Source organism: Phoxinus phoxinus, assembly GCF_949152265.1.
Source record: "Phoxinus phoxinus genome assembly, chromosome: 8".
NCBI lineage: Eukaryota > Metazoa > Chordata > Actinopteri > Cypriniformes > Leuciscidae > Phoxinus > Phoxinus phoxinus.
The window spans coordinates 18,642,811-18,664,050 of NC_136883.1; the positions used below are offsets into that span (position 1 = coordinate 18,642,811).

General features: G+C 39.4%; 1 protein-coding gene across 1 annotated transcript; it reads left to right on the forward strand.

Moving 5' to 3' along the window:
• Positions 1–13,955: 13,955 nt before the first annotated feature.
• LOC307002795 (uncharacterized protein) lies at positions 13,956–18,095 on the forward strand. Its single transcript, XM_079620718.1, has 2 exons — positions 13,956–14,700; positions 15,507–18,095. Exons 1-2 carry the CDS (start codon positions 14,665–14,667, stop codon positions 16,572–16,574), a joined length of 1,104 nt encoding a protein of 367 aa, XP_079476844.1. The 5' UTR covers positions 13,956–14,664; the 3' UTR covers positions 16,575–18,095.
• Positions 18,096–21,240: the final 3,145 nt, after the last annotated feature.

The following is a 21,240-nucleotide window of genomic DNA, read 5'->3' on the forward strand; positions in this document are numbered from 1 at the left end:
TGCGCCCCGTAACGTAACGGCAACTCTAGAGGGAGCCCGCGCCCTAGAGATGCGCTATTATTTTATCCGCAACCGCATCACAAAACTCATCATCCATCCACCATCCATCCGCACCAATGTTTTTGACCAATTTTCAAAACCGCGATAGAAGGCGCTGTTGATGACTAAAAGCTCTTACCTCAGAATATCAGCAGTGAACTCCGTCTATGATCGGCGCACAGGGACAAAAATAAACAAATAGCCTAAATTAAACGCACTTCGGCAAACCTGACCTTATCTGATAGGCTACTTTACAATTTTTCATTGTAGCCTAATAGAAAACGCATTTTGGCACATCATTTCAACATGCTGCTATTTAGCCTACTACTAATGAATGCCTATTTCACTTTATTTTTTTAGCAAATAGATAGAAAGCTCGAATAAAACAACAAGTCATTTACATTATAGGCGAACTCTATGCACTTTCATGTCAGGGTGACGACTATAGGACAGCGGCGCCGCTCCCACCACGCGCTGTGTGTAGGGCACCAAGAGCTGAGGGAGCACCAAAAAAATAGCCTAATGAAAAATCAATAATTATAATGCCGATATTATTTCAGCATAGAAATGCAGACATCCCAAGTCTCCCGGAAGTTCTGGGAGCATCCCCCATATTGATAGCGGCTCACTGATTCCCGCGAATTAGTTAAAATCTCCCGGAATCTAGAGCGAGCGCGCCCGCGAGACAGAGACTGTGCTCCACACCGTGTAGCGCGTGCACGGCAGAGAGGGAGAGAGCGCAAGAGACCGCGCGCATGCCTCATGAAGCACATGCAATATCATTCCCCTATTTTCTTTTTTTGGATGTGGTTATAGTCAGATAACAATATTTAACAATGTATACATATATTTTTAATTTGATTGGTTCAACCGCCCGCCCGATTTAATTATAATATAATTTTTCATCACGTCATCCACCCGCATCGGCGCACCCCCAACACATTTGTCGCCCTAAGCATCCGCCTAGTTCGCCTATAGCAATCGCCGGCCCTGCACTCACTATCCGAAGTATCAACTGTCACTGTCGACTCTTCGACACACAGGCGAACTTTGTCTTCGTCCAGATTGACGGGTGAACATTCTATCTGCTTCACGTCCATGACTACAACTTTCTGTGACAACATGTGCATCTCTCTCACTGACTATTTCATCCCAATCAGATTCAGAATGATCAAATAAGGAGTGATCGGACTCCGAGTCCATCAACACCTCCAGTACTTGATCAGCCGTATACCTCTTCATTTGTCTGTCTGATATTTTGACTCGTTACTCCATTCTCGCTACTCCATTCACGTTTGAGCCGATCGCAGTCAGTTTCTTTGATCAAAAAGTTCCGTACTCTTTCAGAACATGTGCACGGGTCTTCCTTAACGTATACCACCTAAAACACGGATACCCGGAAAATTCCGTGTTTGGCGGGGAAGCGTTTTTTATTAAAACACGGAAAATTCTGTGTTTGGCAGGGAAAGAGTTAAAGGGATAGTTCACCCAAAAATGAAAATTCTGTCATAATTTACTCACCCTCATGTTGTTCCAAACCTGTATGAATTTATTCTGCTGAAAACAAAATAAAGCTATTTTGAAGAATGTAGGTAACCAAATAGTTTCTGGTCCCCATTGACTTCCATAGTATTTTGGTACCTGACATGCAGTATACCTATTTTAATTCTGACTACGCCACCTCCTGATGATGGGCAGGAGGAACCCCAACTCTCCCTGTAATGTAGTGTGGCTAATACCTTTGTCCCCACAAAGAGACAGTTAACAAGAGGCAGATATGTAAAGGTATTCCAAATTTATTACATTTTAGTACAAAAAAGACGTAGAAAAGTTGTTTAAAACGGATCTTAAAAATACTGTAATAAATTAAAAATACTGTCAAAAATAAGAAACGATACTATGAATGTGGCACATGAGTGACAAAATTATAAATAACCAACAAAAAGTCCAAAAAAAAAAGCAATAAAGAAATGCCTATTAATTACTAGAAAACAGTGGCTGGCCTGGTCCCTTTTCAAGAGAAAACAAGCATGTTAGTTACCAACCTCATTAAACAGCATAGTCAACTAAAACAAAACTAGAAAATATAGGCCTACTTTTCAGTATGCTCAACTGTCCCACAGCGCATTAACACATGCAGAGAAAAGGTGAATGTTCCATTGCTACAGACAGAGAAAGTGGTTAAAACATGTTTCACAAACATTCAATGGAAAGTGTACATATTGAAGCATTTACCAGTGCAGCTCAGCAGCTCGAGTCACACTGGGGGTGATCACATAAATGTTAACACTCCATACAGAAGCATGTGTCCTCCGTGAAGAGTAAACACGTGCTTCTAGAATTACCCTAATAAAATGAAATAAATAAGTATTAAAATTCAATGGCAGTGATTAAACATGCTCTACAATGACCAATTATACCTGTATGTAGGGATGGCTGACGCGAAACAGTCGTTCCGAAGCTTTGCGAGATCCCGAAGCGCAGATGATTCGAAGCACTGATCCGAAGCGTGATTCAAAACACCCATGTCACGTGACTATGGCCAAACGAAGCCTCGAAGTGTTTCACTAAGTGTTTCATCAGGTGTGATCCGCCGAATCAGCGTTTGATTGACAGGGTCGGGAACAGACCACACAAGCGCACATCTGTATAAAAGTGAAATTAACGCATATTGACCTCGTGGGTTTTTGTGAGAGTAGTTTGATTTTGAGATAGCGGATTTTTGGTGATATAATGACATTTATAGTGCGATTTGTTTAGTTATATTTAGGCTTACATTTAAATTTACACAACACATTGACTGATAGGCTAGAGGCACAGAGTATATAGTGACACATTAATAGATACATAGATATAAATATAGACAGCTAGATTAATAGATAGATAGATACATATATAGATAGATTAAAGATAGGCGACAAATATAAATACATAGATAGATTATAGATAGATTTCAAATACTCAGACGACACAGCCATACTCGCCCTCCTCACTGTCACAGCATATCACCAATCTGTTGCCCATTTCACCCAATGGTGTACAGACAGTCATCTCCTTCTTAACACCACTAAAACAAAGGAACTTATCTTGGACACACGCCAAAAATTCTCCACTGCTCATTGCCCTATCTCCATCAGTGGCCAGTCAGTACAGCTTCAGGTACCTTGGCATTATTCTGGACAATAAACTGAGTTTTCACCATCACATCACAGACATTCACAGGCGCTGCCAACAGAGACTATTTGTCATACGAAAACTCAGGACTCTCTCAGTAAAACCACACTTTCTTCTCCTTTTGTATCGTAGTATCATTGAACCCGTTCTTCTGTACTGTGCCACCTGCTATTTCACTATGCTTTCACTCACTGATAGAAACAAGCTTCTTAAAATCACTAACACTTCCTCAAAAATAATAGGCCTTCCCACACCCAACTTGCCGGCTCTCATTGACGCTGCTATCATTCGCAGAGCAAACACCATCATAAAAAATCAGAGCCACCCGCTTAACTCATGTTTCACCCTTCTTCCCTCAGGTACAGACAGCTACCCCATAAAATCACGTCTAGGGAGGAGCTTTGTAATTTCAGCCATAAGAGCGTTGAATTCACAGAAAGCCTAATTTATTTTTGTGTACAATGTGTAATATGTGTATGTTATGAGTGTTGAATGTTGCTCCTGGTACAGACTGTGGAAACAAATTTCCTCTATTGAGGACAATAAAGAAATGAATGGAATGACATAGATTATAGATACATATCTAAATACATAGATAGATTATAGATACATATTATATATCTAAATACATAGATAGATTGTAGATACATATTATATATCTAAATACATAGATAGATTGTAGATACATATATCTAATTACATAGATAGATTAGAGATACATATATCTAATTACATAGATAGATTAGAGATACATATCTAGATAGATTTGGATAGATAGATAAAATGGAGGCTCCCCAGAAGAGATGCCGTACATCTGTGGTGTGGGAGCATTTCCATTTAGAAACCCCAAATAAAGTGAGATGTGTGTATTGTGATCGGCAGCTTGCCTACTGCAACAATACATCATCCATGATGCGCCATTTGAGGAGCTGATGCCACAGTGGAAGTGAAAAAATACATCAACGAAGCGTATTTGCCCAGAACTCATGATCCACTAACTTACTGGAAAGAGAGAGCAGTAATCTTTCCTCATTTGTATGTCCTAGCTAAAAAATATCTTTGCATGCCAGCAACAAGTGTCCCTTGTGAGAGGATTTTTTCAAAGGCTGGAGAAATTATCTGTAAAAAAAGAAGTAGGCTAAGTACTTCCACAGCAGAGAAATTAATATTTTTTGAATAAAAATATCTAAAAAAGTGAGACATTGTGGCTTGATTAATTTTATTAATATTCATTTTGCAGGACCAAAATAACATTATGCACAGTGAGGAGCCTAGGTTACAAGCTTCACATATTAGAAAAATACAATAATAAAAAAACAACACATTTTTTTTAATGGCTCGTCAAGGTTGTTTCAGATCAACACCTGCAAGTGACCACTAGGTGTCACCGTGGAGACGGGTGTCGGATTGATTCGAAGCCTCGAAACAATATGAACCATTTGGTTCAACTGTTTCATTGCTTCACGAAGCCTCGATCTGCCCATCACTACCTGTATGAAAAGGGAGCCCAACTCGCACAACAGTGTCTAGCATCAACACAAAAGATTCTGCCTTGCAGCCAGCAAACATTTATCAGTTCCTGATTAGTCATGTGACCTTACAACAGATCACATGATCCCGGATGTTGAGTGAATGTGATGCAGCTGTGTTGTATGCCTGCCTGAGTAGATCCCCAGAGTATTTTTTTCTCCATACTATGGAAGTCAATGTGGTCCATCAACTGTTTGGTTACTGATATTCTTTAAAATATATTATTTTGTGTTCAACAGAAGAAAGAAATTCATACAGGTTTGGAAAAACATGAGGGTGAGTAAATTATGTCAGAATTTTCATTTTTGGGTGAACTATCCCTTTAATCTATCTATTAGATACAATGTGGAGGGCAGTATGGCGTTTAAATTACTACACTCTGACAACTGGCAACCCTTCACATCCCCATCCCTGAGGAAGACGTGTGTCATCGTGGCCCAGCTCTTATATACACCCCCCCACCCCCCAATTAAAGCCCTGAAGTTCGAACACCTTCAAGAACTGAAACATGTTTTATCCGAGGACTTTCATCCATTTTACAATGCACTTGACCATTAGTGATGCACTATTTCACTACCTGGATGAATGGGCTGTCCTGACTTACTTATTTATTTAATTATCTATTATTATCTATGTATTGTGTATTGGCATGTAATTGTTTATGTGCATGTTTTATAATTCTAACAGAAAGACTCAGGAGAATAAATACTGTGACAATTAACATTTATTAAGAGCTCAGCAAGCAATCAAGTTCTTTGTCTGTAGCTTGCAATCCTAGGGTTCGGACTCTGCATATTCTGCCTGAAGACGAAGGCAGGGGCGCAGCCGACCCCCTGCGAAGTAAGGGAAGGGGCCATCTGGTGGTGGTGGGGTAGATGGAGGAGAAAGACATCTTGGTGTTATATGGAGGATGGAGGGAAGGACCCGTCTTGGTGATGTTAGGGAAGATGAAGGGAAGGTCCCATCTTGGAGGTGGTGGTGAATGGAGCGACAGCATCTGCGAACTCAGACATGTGTAAGTACCAACCTTTTATACCAAAAGTTTTAGGATATGATTGGATAGATGAGAAGGTAATAAATTACGTAACAATTGAGTCTTCCCGGCAGAACTTGCACTAGAGCTTCATTGACTTGGTCTTATCTGATGACCTCTTGGAATTCCTATAAGCCAATTTTGAACAGAAAGACATGATTAAAATCTTGCATTAAGGCCTGTTGCTATTTTATAATTCCACCTGTAGTAGCAGTATTGAGACTAATTAGTCGTTACTGCTTGAATCACCTGAAGAATAAACATGAACTGGTTAACTGGAGTTTACTGGAACTGCAACTTCATTTTCACTTTTCTTTTCTGCAATACAGTGCCAAATAAACATAGCCTGGTGAGACAATGACTGTATTGACAATGACAATACAGTAGGCCTAACTTTATCGAGGTAACCGTTGCCCCCCTGACGCCAGACGTAAGTCTAGGAGTGGAGAGGAGTGACAAATTTAAGGTAGGACTGTGCAAACAAAGTATCTGTCTAGCATTGCCATGCCAGTGTATTTATTCATTGTCCCTTCATAGTTTTCAAGAGACATTTAATAAACTGAGTGTATTTAATAAACTTGAGACGTAGGCTCTTTAATAAACTGAGCGTAGCCTATTCATCTGTCAATATGAAACGCGACTTGGCCATTCTAATCAATGATCGGAAGAACGCGTATCGACCACCGTTAGTGTAAAATATGCACGTATGTCCATTTAAACTCGATTTTGGTCAAATGTGGATTATATCATTACACTGGCAAGAATATGGTTACATTTAAAGATGCTGTACCAAGTATGACAACGCTACGTTCAACTGCTTTTGAAATTGCGGTGTTTTTTTCACTTCCTGAAAAGTAACCGTTTTGAACATACGCGAGTTTCATCGGGGAGCGACGATATATATATATATATATATATATATATATATTAGGGGTGTAACGATACACGTATTCGTATTGAACTGTTCGGTACGAGGCTTTCGGTTCGGTTTTCGGTACGCATTTTCAAACCGAACGGTTCGTTGGACCATTTTTCCTGCCGACCAATATTTTGTTATTTCAAATGTAGGCGCGTTGTGCGTGGCAAGCGCGCTCATAATGTAAGAGACGCTGGCGCGACCACAACATTGCCCAACATCAAATGGCAAATGTAATGTAAGCAGAACGAAGCTGAGCTACTCGTTATTGTGTGGTTGACGGACTGTTTAGTTTGGACCAATGCAGCGCGAGCCGATCTTGATCAAGCAGCACTGTTACTACACAGCGAGATCCAGTAAAGAAAACATTTGAATTCGCTACTGAAGTAATAACATCGCTGTGAGATCTAGTGAGAAACATTCACATTTCTCCGTTATTAGCGGATCAAACAGCGCTGACGTGGCAACCATGAAAAAACATTGTGCCATGAATTAACTATTCAGTGTCCACAGATCAGCAACATTCACCATGGATTTACTGTAGTAACACTACTAACTGTAACCATGGAGGTTTGGCAGGAATAGTAGGCTATAATGCTTTCAAGTAACATTATGTCGGTTTTATTTTGACATTATGAATACAATTGCTGCCCTCAAATGTTAATCTGAACTAAAATAAACCTTTGTTTATAACTACTACAATATTACATTTCATTTTGTCCAAGGAGCTGTTTTGTTTTATATGCTGCTAAGAAAAGTCAAGTATAGCTCCATCATTGCTCAAAGTAAAAAAATATATCATACTTTATCATGTTAATAAAAATATAATAAAAAAATGAAAATCAATGAAATTTCTCTGGCATTTCTTTCTTTTTGCTGTATTGAAAACGTACCGAACCGAACCACAAGTGTATCGTATCGAACCGAACCGTGAATGTTGTGAACCGTTACACCCCTAATAAATATATATATATATATATATATATATATATATATATATATATTGTAACGTAGTTAGATGTCATGGGAAGAAGGAGGCGGAAACCAGGGAACGTTCAACACACACACTTTAATAATAAAATAAACAAATACAAATCTAAAGTAAAAGACAGCATCCCCTCACAGATCACTGCTGTCACATATAATACAAGATAAACAAAACACCTACCGTTTATGATTAGAATAGCTGGATTGAGTTGTCTGAGATAATTGCGCGTTAATGCGCTGGTTTAAAAGGGGATATGTATTGATAGTAGAAACATTGGTCAGCAACGCTGCTATTGGCTGCTCACCATGGCCAAAGAGCGCGCACAGTTTTTCTCCGCAGCAGAACAAGAGCTAGTAGTCGAAGTTTATGCAGAATTTGAATGTTTAATGAAAATTCCAGGGAACACATCAAAGTCTGTAAAAGTAGCAAGCAAATGAAATGCCATAGTGGGGACCATGTTAAATGTTTCTATCACTTATTACAGTATATATATTTTTGTATTTTAATTTAATTTCATAATTACTTTGTTCATTGTAATGTCAGAGCCACCACGCACTAGAACATTGGAACATGTAAAAGTGAAAATGGTCATCTTAACTAGGATGCTTATACTGTTCTTAGTCTCTTTTAAAAATGCACTGTTAAATTATGTGCATGTGTTTATAACAGCAACCAAGAAAAAGGCTATAAAAAGTTAAATAAAAAACAGGTGGTGGTCACGCACCCCCACGTTACACAGACAGAAGGGCTGGCCCTTGGGTTGAATGTGAATTGACCCATTGTGGAGGGCATCTCTTCCTTAGACCCACGACCAGGGAAACAGTAGCAGCAACACCTTCATTACTGATAAATGAGCTTTTAATTATCTTAGTACACTGTTAAATTATTTGTTGCTGCATTAAATTAAGTAGGCCTATTATCCAGATGGCTGGTACAGTCATATCAACTGTTAAATCTTGAGTAGTGATGAATTGCTTTGACTTATTAAAGTGAACATGTAGTTAATGTAAAAATAATTTGATCACATTTTTCTCCAATGTACTTCATTGTTATGAAATTGTGTTTTCCTCTTTTGTGCAGTTTTAAATAATACACAAACTCTTTTATCTGTCCCCAAGAAAGTGGCTGAAACATGTGCAGTAAGTGAAAATACTTTTTCTAACTTTACATCAAAAAGGAAGAACGTGCAACACTTTATAATGCCCATTTGTTTCCACAGTGAAGAAACCCTCTGAGATGACTGTCCTTTGGAGAAAGTTTCTGTAAGTGCATAATAACTTCACTTGATTTATACTTGTGTACCTATTATTTCTGACTGCAATATGAGTTACAGGAGTCCACATCTACAGAAAGGCCTACAGAAGAGTCTGAGGCCTCATCCACACTACTGTTTTAGTTTAGAAACGGAGAATTAAAACGAATACGATCTCCGTCCACACCAGCGTTTTAGCTGCGTATTATAATTGATCTCCGTCCACATTAAAACGACTGAAAACGCGGATCACTTGACCATTCACCAGCACTGGGCATGCGCGTGCCGGTGTAAACAGGTCCATGTAGGCAGTTGTAGCATTGTAAAATGCAGAATTTACTTGCACAACAGCTGCTAGCAAAGACATCAACATCAGTAACGCTTGTAATTCGTTATCCATGTTGCAGTCACTAACGTTACGTAGTCCAGGCTGTTTTTGTATGTTTTATTCCCGGGGACAGGTCATGTGATGGGTGGCTGACGAATCAGGGAAGGATACGCCATGACTGATGACACCCAATCATAGAGCTGAGCGTGAGCCTCTGCGTCATCGTTTGTAAAGTCCTCCGTTTTGACCGTCTTCAATAAAACGCCCTCCGGAGATTCAAAACGCAAAACGGGGTCGGCAGCGTTTCTAGACTTCTCCGTTTTAGGTCTTAGTTTTTGCCGTTGTAGACTGGACGGGAGGTGCAAACGTAGCAAAAGGTCTCCGTTTCTAAACGAAAACGCAGTAGTGTGGATGGGGCCTGAGAAGTAATACAGAGGTTGGCAGCATGTTGTACTTTTCCTTCTTATTTTTATTGCATGAGGCATGTTGTCAGGTTTTTAACCCCTTTCCCCCCACAAATTACAAAGGGTGATATCCATTCCCTATATAATAGGAGTCTTCAACAGCTATAAAGTATTTTGAAAAAACAAGAATTAAATAATATAAAAAATAAAGACTACTTAAAGAAAAAAACTGGCACTATACAGAGTTGCTTCAAAGGAACTTCAGAGTAAGTCCTAATATATTATTTCACACAGAGTACTATTGCTGACCTTGTACAATAGCTCTTATTTGCAGGCAAAAGATGTCTTGATCACTGGCTTTTCTTTACAAAGAATAATTGAAATGAAAAAGGAAGTAAGCATATTTGTCTTGTCTTTTATTAAACATTTAATAAATTTCAAAAATGGTGTTCCACAATTCTGTCCTGTGCAGCTCTGCCACTAGGTCGGTCCAAGTGCACTGGCTGGAGGTCATCATCAGGCTGGAGGTTATCACCAGTCTGCACCTCTACCACAGGAGTCCTCTCCTTTGTGACGTGGCAATGATGTGTAATACGGCACAACAATAATGTCACAGTCCCTGTCAGGTGCAACCCTCAGACTTTTCAGACACTGAAATATTCCCTTTAGTTGCCCATGGTCAATTTAAAAGTGTGCCCTTGTCCTGGCTAGAGCTGCATTGTCTGGGTTGTGGGGTCATAAAATACTGCCTGTAGGTATAGCCCCTGTGTCTCCAAGCAGGATCATGTTGTAATCACCTACATAATGGAAATTTTTTTGTTATGTTAGGCTCAGCATTATTGTTGCCTATGTAATACAGTGTGCTTGATATTTATATTTTCCGTTTCCATGTTCAAATAATGTGCTATATGTGACTCTGAAAATTGAGTGCACAGATCCTGGCCTTTTTGCTTCCACATTTGTGATATGGTATAGCGTCACACACCACCAAGACATTTTAGTCAGTCAACTGCATACTTTTTGCTTCCATTCCTTTTTTTTATTTGATATAATAATATTACTAATCTGATATATTTAGAATTGTAATAGTAACTTACCTGCCCATTTACACTGTGAACCTAATTTCTGTTCACAAAATCCCCTTCATTGAGGCCTTGATGGGAACGTGTGTGCAGTCTCTGGCACCAATCATGTTAGTGAAGCCTGACACAAAGGCTACTATAAATCATACGTATTGGAAAGGTCATGATTGCATGATCTTCATTAAAAATTATAATGTACCTGCACTGGCAAAAATAAAAAAATGTGAAATTTATGTCCCAAAGATAGTCAGGGAAATGCACACAGTTTGTGCAGTTGTTAAAGCCCGATTCCAACGAGTCGAACATTAAATGTGTTGTTCCAACAAATGAATGATGCAAATGACACTCTCACGAGTCACGGGAAAAACTATATCTCTTAAAAAGTACACTATTGCGCTGCGCTAAAGGACTTCCCGGATCACCTCCGCTTATAAAGCCGCTATCTAATCCTGTTAACCCTCTGGGGCCTGAGGGGTTTTCTGGGTCCTGGAGGTGTTCTGACATGCTCTAACATTTGTGCTTATTTCTGTTACTTGTGACATCTTCATGGCTAAAGTCTTATTACACTGTATTCAGCACAAACTCTGCTACAATAATATGTCAGCAGCATGTATGTAAAATTGTGTAGTTTTGAGATAATAACATTTATGAGTGGTTTGTGAAAAAGACACATTTTTTTTTAATATTTCACTGAAATAAGGTCATGAAACCCAAACTGATTATTTCTTCACAAGACTTTTGAAAATTGTATCACGTAGCCTAGAATATTTGCTCCTGTCACGGATTGTCAAAAGTGAAAGGAGGACTCAAGTACAGAAAAAGAATTTAGAGGATTTAATATAAGTAATGAAAATAAACACAAAACTACAACCAAAACCTCCCATAGGGAAAAACAAGACAGGCATCGTAAATAACAGGTGTACTTTATTCAGTGTTTTATTTTAATTTATACATGTTTTGGTGGGAAAATACATCCCCTTACATTAACTCCGTCAGCTTACAGGTCGTCTGACGGAGTTGACGTAAGGGGATGTATTTTCCCGCCAAAACAAATCCACCAATAACCTCTTAATGTGCTAATATAATATTATTTGTGAATATAGTTGTCACTGAGCGCGCGTCTGTCACTGAGCGCGCGCCTTCACCTGTCTCCGGACTCACTCGCTCCTTGTCACCTGAGTTCTAGAACTGAAATTCCCATCATTCCCCTCTGCTATCATTAGTTCCCAGCCCTGGCTGGTTTCCCCACTCAGCATCATCACATCCACCTGTTTATTATTATCCACCCTTTATATGGACTGCCTTGTTCTTTGTTTCTTTGTGAAGTGTTGTTTTGCCACGCTGCATGTTTCTACGTGTTCCTTGAAGTTTCATGTCAGTGCTACCTTGTTTCATTACCTGCTGTAATAAAGTTCTGCAAATGGATCCGACTGCCTTTACCTCGTCACTACAGAACACTTCACCAGAACAGGATCCAGCAGACGTCCAGCATCTCTCTTCCGAGGTTAATTCCCAGGCAGCTGTGTTAATCACACACCAACAACAGCTGGGGGCTGTTCCATAAACCAAGATTAGAGTATAAGCCAGACTTATTTTGGTTAGTCAGACTTATTGTCGGTTGATTCTGTTTCATAAAGCAAACTTAAAATAGTTCAAACTCAGTTACCCTGGCAACTTATGCTGGGAAACTAGCCTGGTCCAGGGCAGGCTAACTGTCAGGCTAAGCCTCAGTTGTTACACAGATCCTCTAACACTGACCAATAGGAACACAATTACTGACAATCTCTCATACCATTATTTGACTTTATTAACCACTATAAGTCCAAAAATAAATATACAGTAAAGAAAATCAACTTAAATAAGGCTACAATGATAAATGAGACAATATAGACCTAAAAACATATATGTTGGGGTTTATATGTATACATATATATATCTTACAGGTTTTCTTTTCTTACTGGCTGAATGTTTTGTAATTTAATTAGATAGTTTTAAAAATTTATGAAACAACATTTAAAAGAAATAATTACAAAAGCACAGTATACATTTAAACTGGTAAGATTAATCTGAGTTTAGTAATTGCTATATTAACCTACACTTGGTTTACCCCATTAAAATAGTCCCTTTACAGTTATTATCCTAAAAATACACTAAATTGTAGGTTTAAAATTCTAAATAAGGCACATCTAATGTCCAACAACCAATATTTTAGCATATATATATATATTATGTACTTTATTATGTCTTTCAATTCAAATACATTTAACACAATTATACAAATGGACAGTTCCTTTAAAGACATAATATTTTCCCCCAATAAATCTTATTTTTCCTTCTACTTTTTTATTTTGTGATAATACCCACCAACACATAAAAAAAATTAGAACAACAACCATTAAGTACATATATAGTTAGACACTTTTACAAAAAAATCAAACATTGAAAAAATCAAACATTCACATATCGTCCCCTTGGAATTATAAGGTTCTATCTGACATTTTTGTCAAAATTGAGTTATTCACATAATCTTATTCTGTGACAACTTATTTACATTATATGATGTTTTTTTTTAAGTTGTGTACATTTTGGGACTTTTTATTTAAAAAACAAAAAGGTTCTATCTACAAAGTCGAACTCTAACTTGGCTCTATAAGGTTCTATCTGCGTGAGCCAATCAGCACTTCGAATGCACAGAAGAGGACCAATCAGGATCAACTTTATATGTCGTGTCGCCGGCTTTTTCCTTGAAGACAGGAAAGATCGCATATCGCACAATATCTGTGAGGATTATGGCACGCAACGCGAAGTTTTTAAGAAACCTCAAGATCGACAATTTTATTGAAGATCTTGTTAAGGACAGCAGCCCGAATTCCAGGCAAGTTCAGTATTTTTTTTCTTTTGTTTTAGGTCTTGCTGAGGATATTGTTTTCATAGTTAGACACCACACTAGCCAGCAGCGCTAGCTTCATAGTTCCTGATATTAAGAGGCAAGCACTAAGATAAAAAAAAATAAATACAATAAATACAGAAAAAACAAACGAACCTATCCTACTCAAAATAGTGCGGTTACAGTAAGTTATGATCGTTATGTGAAAATGTGAACATGTGAAAGATCGTTAAAGCAGTTAACTTTACCTCAGTATTAAAATGATTTCAGAATGATTGTAACTGTTAGCCTGTAGCTACTCAATGGTATACCATGCTTTTTTTATGTCTATTTTTGTAATGAACCTGACATCCAGGAGGGGGAAAAATAATGCTAAAAACAACAGCAGGAGAACGAGAAAGAGAGCACCAGGCAAAGAAAATATGAAAAAGGCATCATCAGAGAATGGGAGAGAAACTGAGGCAGAAGTAGAGCCCTGCATTTCAGCCCGAGCCCGACGGGCCCCGACTTATTTACGCCCCTAGGGCCGGGCTTCGGGCCAATTTTCACGTCATAGTTCACACGCGGGCCGGGCCTCGGGCCTGTTTTAGGCTTATCCTTCTTTTTATAGCCTATTTCAGACATGTATTAAAATTAAATATGAGAAGTTGACGATGGAAAAACAAACATAGAAAGACGTTTTAAACCTATCACACTGATATATGACTGACACATGACAGTCTGCTCGCGCTCGCGCACACACACACGCACGCACACAGGTTTCCCGGCGGCACGACCCAAGATTTGCGCGACCAGCTCGCTGTTTAGTGTCTCCGCCAGCAGCAGAAGTATAGCGAGCGTGACTTCAGCGCAGCTGGAATAGTTCAAGAAAAAAGTACGACTAGATTAAAACCTTCCACTGTGGCTGATGTGATTCTTCTTCCCGATGCTCTGTGAGACTGTTCTTAGCCATGTTAAGGGGCTGTCTTGTTGGTTTTTGTTTGAAAACGACTTTATTTTCATAAGTCTGTTGGAAACTATTGGAAATAAGAATGGCCATGTTCTGTAGTGAAGATTTGATTTTTGAGGTAAGATAATCTGCATGTTTGTTTTTAATTTAATGCCATTTATTTGATTTGTTTTGATTGTAGGCTATAGCTCATTTCGTTTGCGAGCGCTGTTGCGACTGTGAGCAGCAGAGCAGTTTGCCTCAGCTTTAAAAAAATTATAATAAACGTTTAAACTATCTATGTGTGATATGCTTAAGGTGTTTTATGGATTTTATTTTAGCCAAGTAAAGTGTTGATTTGAGAGGCTAAATGGATCAAACATGTTTAACTCGCTGTCGGCTGCTTGGTCGTCAATAAAAAAACTAAAAGAAACCGAACATTTGTCTAAATTAACTTAATAAAGAAATGAAAAGAAACATAACTAACAAAACGGACCTATTTTAATGGCTGCAAATAGCTAGTTTGCCCTAGGCCAGGCTACAGCTGTGTATAAAAAAAAAAAAAAAAAAAAACGGCCTCGGGCTGATAATTATGATGAGCTGTCGGACACGGGCCGGGCCAGGGCCGGGCTAGGGCCTAGATTTGAGGCCCGTGCAGGGCTCTAGGCAGAAGAGGCAAGGGTTAATGTTGTAAAGGAATGCAAAATCAGACTTTTAGAGACAGAGGGAGAAACAAGCAGTCCAGTAACACCAAGACAGAGAACAACAGAGAGAGGAAAGGTAAGAATCAGTCAGTCAGAATTGGTTAGTTTTGAGCTACAGAGGTAATGTCAGTGAGCTAATAATAAGAAACTTTTCTGAATTTATTGGATGCCTATTTTTTACATTGTGTATTTAAATATTATGTTTAAATCTATATTTTTTCAAATGTATTTTTTTCTCCAGGCAGGTGTCAAGGTAGATGCAGCAGGGCCTAGGGTCTTACCAGGCAAACCAGTGGAGCCAGTGACCGAGCCAGTGGAGCCAGTGACCGCACCAGTGGAGCCAGTGACCGCACCAGTGGAGCCAGTGACCGAGCCAGTGACCGCACCAGTGGAGCCAGTGACCGAGCCAGTGACCGCACCAGTGGAGCCAGTGACCGAGCCAGTGACCGCACCAGTAGAGCCAGTGACCGAGCCAGTGACCGCACCAGTGGAGCCAGTGACCGAGCCAGTGACCGCACCAGTAGAGCCAGTGACCGAGCCAGTGACCGCACCAGTGGAGCCAGTGACCGAGCCAGTGACCGCACCAGTAGAGCCAGTGACCGAGCCAGTGACCGCACCAGTGGAGCCAGTGACCGAGCCAGTGACCGCACCAGTAGAGCCAGTGACCGCACCAGTGGAGCCAGTGACCGAGCCAGTGACCGCACCAGTAGAGCCAGTGACCGAGCCAGTGACCGCACCAGTAGAGCCAGTGACCGAGCCAGTGACTGCACCTACCAGTTTACAAATTAGAGAGCTGGGGGCTACTCAGAAAAGAAGAAACAGGAGATGTGTTTCAAATCCTTCAACATGGAAAGCATGTACCCGCAAGAAACTTTATCAGGAGGGCAAGGAACATGTCAACTCTGCAAATAAAAAGGCTTCTGCCAAACAAGTGAGAACTTTGAAGAACTGTAGTATGTCATGTAAATACAAATGTGCAAAGAAAGTAACCCCAGCTGAAAGGGAGAAATGCTTTACACAGTACTACCAGTTGAGTCAAAACAGGAAATATGACTTTATAGCCATGACTACAGACTGCACAGAAAAAGAAAGACAAACCTGTGATGAACCACACAGAAAGCGTACCTACTCATTTAAGTACTATCTAAACGTAGAGGGTGAAAAGGTGAGAGTCTGTAAGCAGTTTTATCTGGGCACACTTGCCATCAGCCAGAAACCTGTGTATAATACACACATGAAGAAAAATCAGACGACTAGCATGCCAAAATCAGATGCAAGGGGCAAAGCATGCAAAAAAATGCATAGATGAAAATCAGAAAGAGCAGGTAAAGGCACACATCAGTTCATTTCCTGTTGTTGAGTCACATTACTGTCGTGCCAGCACAGAAAGACAGTACCTTGAATCGGTACTCAATATTTCAAGGATGTATGATCTTTACAGACTTAAATGCAACGAGAATGGAAATACACCTGTGAAAGAATCTTATTACCGATTTATATTCAACACAGAATTCAACCTTAGCTTTCACACCCGTAAAAAGGATCGGTGTGATCAGTGTGGAGCATATGAGACTGCCGTAAAGCAAAACATGGTAGGCCAAAGTAATGAATACCATCAAACAAAGCATATAGCTGACAAGACTGCAATGCGCCAAGAGCGCCAAAAAGACAGAGAGGATAAAGATACTCTAACAGTCTGTTTTGACCTACAGAATGTTATTTCATGTCCCCGTGCCGAAATTAGCTCTTTTTTCTACAAGCGGAAACTTAACTTGTATGATCTTACTGCTCACTGTGTTCGCAGACTAAAAAAGGCTACTGTGCTTTGTGGACAGAGGCAATGTCAGGTAGGGGAGGAAATGATGTTGCAAGTGCACTAATGAAAATATTAGAGCGCGTTGTACGTGATCATCCACATGCCACTGAGATGATTACATGGAGTGATAGTTGTGTGCCTCAGAACAGAAATTCCATAATAGCCTTTGCTATGGCAGATTTCCTGACAAGACATCCTCAAATTAAAAAGATAACAATGATAACACTCCGCAGTGCAGGAGGTAGACAATATGCACAGCCATAATACTCTACTCCAGGTCACTCCGCAGTGCAGGAGGTAGACAATATGCACAGCCATATTGAAAAGGCAATGGCAGCGTCTGAATTCTATTCACCACTGTCTTTCTTGCGCATTTTACTGAAGGTGAACAGGAACAACCCATATGAAATCATACAGATGAAGAGAATAGATTTCTATGACTTTCAGGCATGTTCCAAGCTGTTTCAGTACAAACAGGTTCCATTTTTTGAAGTGTCACAGCTTGTGTTTGATCAGTGTCCATATACTCTTCAGTACACAAAATCACATGCAGAGCCAAGAGTTAAAGTAGACATAAGAGGACCAAGCAAACACACGAGAAGCCTGGCACCTACATCCATCTTACCCAAACCAAGGGTACTCTCCAAACAGAGCATCATCTCAGAGGCGAAGATGAGTGACATCTTATGTGCTGTTGTGGCTGTTTTCAGCCACTATGGGGTATTTTTGAGTCTTATTTTGGCCATAACTTTTTCCGTGTTTCAGCAAATGGAATGATTTTTGGTGACAAAGCTTATTTTTACACATATTTTAGGAAAATGCTTTGAAAATTTTCAAAAACTCAACAGTACACTCTGGGCAAATTCACTACCCTTTCGTTATGTTCGTGGCTGAAAACAGCCACTACTTTAAACTGCTGTAAAAATTGATCAGATAAATATTTTTTTGCCATTTTTTTTGCATAAATCTATTAATCAACCTCAGTCCTGTTCAAAACTACTAAATGTTTTTAAAAAAATCAAGATTTTAACTCTTTAATTGCCAAATTCATAAATTATGTAACTGATTTGGGAGGGGAAAAAACACAAAATTACTTATTTTCAATATAAAATGTGATTGTGGACTGGATTTTTTTTTACCTTTTATCACAGTCTTGGACATGTCAAAGATTAGAAACAACATTGGTTTTGATGCATTGTTAGTTTTTGTGCAGCATCAGATTTTAACTTTTTCTCCCTCATTTACTGTTCGTGGCTGTTTTTGCCCCATTGACTTCCATTATAACCAAATTTTTTGATTGCAAAGCCATGACACCATAAAATCATGCATTTTTGATTGTTGGTGGTTTTCCCTGTTGGGAAGAGGTAAAAATTTAAATTTTTACTGTTGATAACCAGGTGGCACCATTAACCCTTTAGATAGGCCTGTGCAAAAAAAAGCTTAGTTTCTGGCTTTTACATGGAGTTATATGGAGTATAATAGCATAATAAAGTGTGTGTGTGTGTGTGTGTGTGTGTGTGTGTGTGTGTGTGTGTGTGTGTGTGTGTGTGTGTGTGTGTGTGTGTGTGTGTGTGTGTGTGTGTGAGTGAGAGAGAACTCACCTTGATGCGTCTGAGAAAATCAAAATATGCACCTCAGCTCTCAGAACTACATGGAGTAAACAAAAACAAAGTAAGTGTATTTATGCATCTGCCTTTTGATGGTGAGAAATGCAGACTAAACAAAAACTAAGCAAGTGGATTTAAACACTTGCATGCAAGCCTGCTGGTCATTTGATGGTGAGAAGAGCAGCAAGCAACATGAGAAAGGGCTTGACTTGCAGTGAAGTTCTAGAGATGATCATGCAGCCGGACCCGTCCAGCGAGCTGCAGGATGTATTGTCTTCTCCCTCTGACACCACAGACTCAGGAGAGGCAGATCCTGATTTGGATGTGGCACCCTCATCATCCTCTCTAGCTTCCACTGAAGGCGAGGGGGATTCGGAAGATCCTGGGTCTGGGTGGATTGTGAGAAACGGCGAAGTGTGGTTTTCCACCAACGCGGAGACAACTTCCTTTCTTCAGCCTGCCAGAGGCGTGACTCCAGGGCCGACGAGATGATTGACCTCATTGTCAGCATGACCAACCTCCAAAACACAGAGCTCTGGTGATTTCTTGAATCTTGAGAGGGACATGGTGGCTCTAAAAATCGCACGACCACTGTGATCATCCCACAGGCAACGTGTGGACTCCCCTCTGGACCTGTAGACGCCGGCCAAAATCAGTAGCCCCATGTAGGCACGGAGATCTGTGGAGTCCACCCCGGTCCAGTTTCTCATTGTGCGGCGCCCGTAAAAAAACAGATTGAACACAGAATCAATGTTCTGGACCCTTGCGATGGCATAGCGCGTCGTCCATGAAGTCACGCCTCTGGCAGGCTGAAGAAAGGGAGTTGTCTCCGCGTTGGTGGAAAACCAAACTTCACCGTTTCTCACAATCCACCCAGACCCAGGATCTTCCGAATCCTCCTCGCCTTCAGTGGAAGCTAGAGAGGATGATGAGGGTGCCACATCCAAAAAATGGTCTGACTCTCCTGAGTCTGTGGTGTCAGAGGGAGAAGACAATACATCCTGCAGCTCGCTGGAGGGGTCAGGCTGCAGAATCATCTCTAAAACTTCTCTACAAGTCAAGCCCTTTCTCATGTTGCTTGCTGCTCTTCTCACCATCAAATGACCAGCAGGCTTGCATGCAAGTGTTCAAATCCACTTGCTTAGTTTTTGTTTAGTCTGCATTTCTCACCATCAAAAGGCAGATGCATAAATACACTTACTTTGTTTTTGTTTACTCCATGTAGTTCTGAGAGCTGAGGTGCATATTTTGATTTTCTCAGACGCATCAAGTTCACACACACACACACACACACACACACACACACACACACACACACACACACACACACTTTATTATGCTATTATACTCCATATAACTCCATGTAAAAGCCAGAAACTAAGCTTTTTTTTGCACAGGCCTATATAAAGGGTTAATTGTGCCACCTGGTTATCAACAGTAAAAATTAAAAATTTTACCTCTTCCCAACAGGGAAAACCACCAACAATCAAAAATACATGATTTTATGGTGTCATGGCTTTGCAATCAAAAAATGTGGTTATAATGGAAGTCAATGGGGCAAAAACAGCCACGAACAGTAAATGAGGGAGAAAAAGTTAAAATCTGATGCTGCACAAAAACTAACAATGCATCAAAACCAATGTTGTTTCTAATCTTTGACATGTCCAAGACTGTGATAAAAGGTAAAAAAAAATCCAGTCCACAATCACATTTTATATTGAAAATAAGTAATTTTGTGTTTTTTCCCCTCCCAAATCAGTTACATAATTTATGAATTTGGCAATTAAAGCGTTAAAATCTTGATTTTTTAAAAAACATTTAGTAGTTTTGAACAGGACTGAGGTTGATTAATAGATTTATGCAAAAAAAATGGCAAAAAAATATTTATCTGATCAATTTTTACAGCAGTTTAAAGTAGTGGCTGTTTTCAGCCACGAACATAACGAAAGGATGGGAATTTGAACAATGCACAAGGGTTAAGTCCATGTTTAAATTCATGCCACTAGTAGATAGAGAGTACTATAAGTCTGTCTTTTAAAAAATGAGTCCTAGATTGTATAAGTCTGAGTTTTAAAAAATGAGTCCTAGATTGTATAAGTCTGAGTTTTAAAAAATGAGTCATAGATTGTAAGTCTGAGTTTTAAAAAATGAGTCCTAGATTGTATAAGTCTGAGTTTTAAAAAATGAGTCCTAGATTGTATAAGTCTGAGTTTTAAAAAATGAGTCCTAGATTGTATAAGTCTGAGTTTCAAAAAATGAGTCCTAGATTGTATAAGTCTGAGTTTTAAAAAATGAGTCCTAGATTGTATAAATCTGTGTTTTAAAAAATGAGTCCTAGATTGTATAAGTCTGAGTTTTAAAAAATGAGTCCTAGATTGTATAAGTCTGAGTTTTAAAAAATGAGTTCTAGATTGTATAAGTCTGTGTTTTAAAAAATGAGTCCTAGATTGTATAAGTCTGAGTTTTAAAAAATGAGTCCTAGATTGTATAAGTCTGAGTTTTAAAAAATGAGTCTTAAGCCCTATTCGCACGGGATTAGTATTATCTAGGGA